At 47.8% G+C, this 2168-nt stretch overlaps 1 protein-coding gene across 1 annotated transcript; it reads right to left on the reverse strand.

The window, feature by feature from the left end:
- Window positions 1-991: 991 nt before the first annotated feature.
- On the reverse strand, window positions 992-1707 carry LOC123521671 (protein FAM236A-like). Its single transcript, XM_045290217.1, has 3 exons — window positions 1620-1707; window positions 1286-1446; window positions 992-1151 (listed from the first exon to the last, which is right to left on the reverse strand). Exons 1-3 carry the CDS (start codon window positions 1653-1655, stop codon window positions 1115-1117), a joined length of 234 nt encoding a protein of 77 aa, XP_045146152.1. The 5' UTR covers window positions 1656-1707; the 3' UTR covers window positions 992-1114.
- Window positions 1708-2168: the final 461 nt, after the last annotated feature.

Genomic DNA, 2168 nt, shown 5'->3' on the forward strand with positions numbered 1-2168 from the left:
GTGGCTCCTGGGCCATTAGGTAAAGCTGCTGAGACACCAGATCAAAATCAACCCGTTCACACCCGAATTTGCAGTTTTTTTCTGTTCTATACCCATGGGTTCCACCTTGACTGCCCTCCAGGGCTAGCAAAAAGGGATGCTGGGCCTCCCACATGCTTTTCCCTATCGGAAACATATTCTATCTGGACCACCTTTGTACTCAGAGTCTCGGGAGACCTTGGACCATCTAAAGGCCTGAGAGTTCCCCTAGGAATTCCTGTCCACGAACTTTTCCCCCCAGTCCTGGCTTCGTTTAGGAGATCAAGGGAGTTAGCAAAAAGAACATGTCGGTATCCCTGTATCCTAATTAGGCTATTTGACAAGAAGCCGCATATCACATATCTGCCGACCGGCCGTGGCGCTACAATTTCTAACAGGGCCTCCTCCGTTTGGTTCAGGACAAAAAGGATAAATATGCTCGAATCCTCTTACAGCCTTCTATTGATATGATGTTGAGGACATAACAAGGTCACTCTAATTTCCCAAGGGAAAACAAGCCTCAAAACATGAAAATGAACAATCTGCAATTGGACACAAAGTTGCCTATTGTGAGGCTATGTCTTATGTCAGGCTAGGGATATTTGGGGGGTTGGTATAAGGATGTGAGTCTAAACCCTTGTTTTAGCATTCAGAGATTCTTACTCCCCGGTCCCCTCAAGTTCCAAATAAAGCCTGCTCAGCTCGTGGCAGATGTGAAGATCACTTTTCATGCTTGCACGGATTTGCCCCATCATGAGCTGTCACCACGGGGAATTCAAACCCGGTGCAACCATGGCTCAGGAGCCAAAAGCACCGCCCCAGCAAAGAAGATATACAACCTTGCAAGGATAACTAATATTCTAGCCCCCCTCTCTCTCCACAAACCCACGCCCCACACCAACCTAGGATCCTTAATGTTTCTGAATCTGATATCATTGTTGAGACAATTAAATGAAAGACACTGAAGCAAAAATCATCGAGAAGCTCAGCATTTATTTCAGACCCATTGACTGAGAAACGGGGGAGAGCAGGAGCACGTGGGAGCAGCGGGATCTTGATTGCGATTCACGGGCCTGTGACTCCGGCGCCTAGGTTCTCAGCCCATGGCGTTTCTAAGATTCTCGTATCCTCTTCTGCAAAGGGAAAAAAGAGTGACAACTGGATATTTGGGAAGACTGGGAATTACAGGTATCTAGAGCCCACTTTGTCTGGCAGAAAGGGAAGGCAGGTGGACGATCAGAGGTAAAAATTGGCTCCAAAGTCTTACCTGAAGAACTTGGTGAAACATGCCAGGGTTCTCTGGAACTGAATCCTCCAAGATCCCCTGGGACTAGTAGGTTCCCTGACGGGCACTGAGCTATTGGGTGGATTCTCTATCGTGTCAGACAAAACAATTTCTTCAGCGTGGTTAAGCAGTCCTTTCATAGTCTGCGTAAAAGAAGAGAAAGCCTCCATCTAGTGGTCTCTGCCATCCCTGGTGTACATCACCTCATTTAACAACCACAGGCCTCCCGACAATGTTCCAGGCACTGGGAGTATGTCGATTAATCCTACATACAGAACCCCAATCCTTCCCACTGAGGGAAGAAAATCTGACTTACCGGTTCAGGAGGTGGACGGAAGCGTTTGAAGATCATGCTTCTAAGAGAGTGTGGCGTTCAGGCGATGACTTGAAACGACCAGCTGAGCTCCTCACTGGGCTAAGGGCGAAGACACTGCGGACCTGCCCCTTTCACTCCCTATCCCCTCTGCCCCACCCTAGCATTCCTCCCTCCCTACCGGAGTTCACTGTATCCAAGCAGTAGATACAGTCCTGGTCTGTGACATCCTCTCTGTTCCTGGATCTCCTACTCCAACATTTCCTATCTCTCGTTCTCCTTTGTTGTCCCTGGTCTCTTTGCGATGAACAGAAACAACAGCAGTTCAGGAAAATGGTGAGTTGCCATCTGGAGTGGATGCCACAGACAGCCGTGTTTATTGCGTACTTAGCTACCTTTAGATTCACAGGATTATATAGAGTAAAGCCCCAGGGAGGTGCAGGGGTTAAATTGGTCTTGCAAGGCTTTGACTTGAATGTTAATATCCAGAGCCCAGGTGAATTGTAAAGGTTGTCTTCTCAAAGGATTTTGTAAAACGCTGTTGTGTCTGTA

Source organism: Echinops telfairi, unplaced genomic scaffold (assembly GCF_000313985.2).
Source record: "Echinops telfairi isolate 266 unplaced genomic scaffold, ASM31398v2 ScPeMD7_34;HRSCAF=130, whole genome shotgun sequence".
Taxonomy (NCBI): domain Eukaryota; kingdom Metazoa; phylum Chordata; class Mammalia; order Afrosoricida; family Tenrecidae; genus Echinops; species Echinops telfairi.

Excerpts from the sequence above, each read along its gene's own strand:
- LOC123521671 (XM_045290217.1), bottom strand. The coding sequence starts at position 1,655 with ATGATCTTCAAACGCTTCCGTCCACCTCCTGAACCG. Across the intron at positions 1,447-1,619 it reads TCCGTCCACCTCCTGAACCG|ACTATGAAAGGACTGCTTAA; the intron begins GTAAGTCAGATT and ends TCTTTTACGCAG. Across the intron at positions 1,152-1,285 it reads TGTTTCACCAAGTTCTTCAG|AAGAGGATACGAGAATCTTA; the intron begins GTAAGACTTTGG and ends TTCCCTTTGCAG.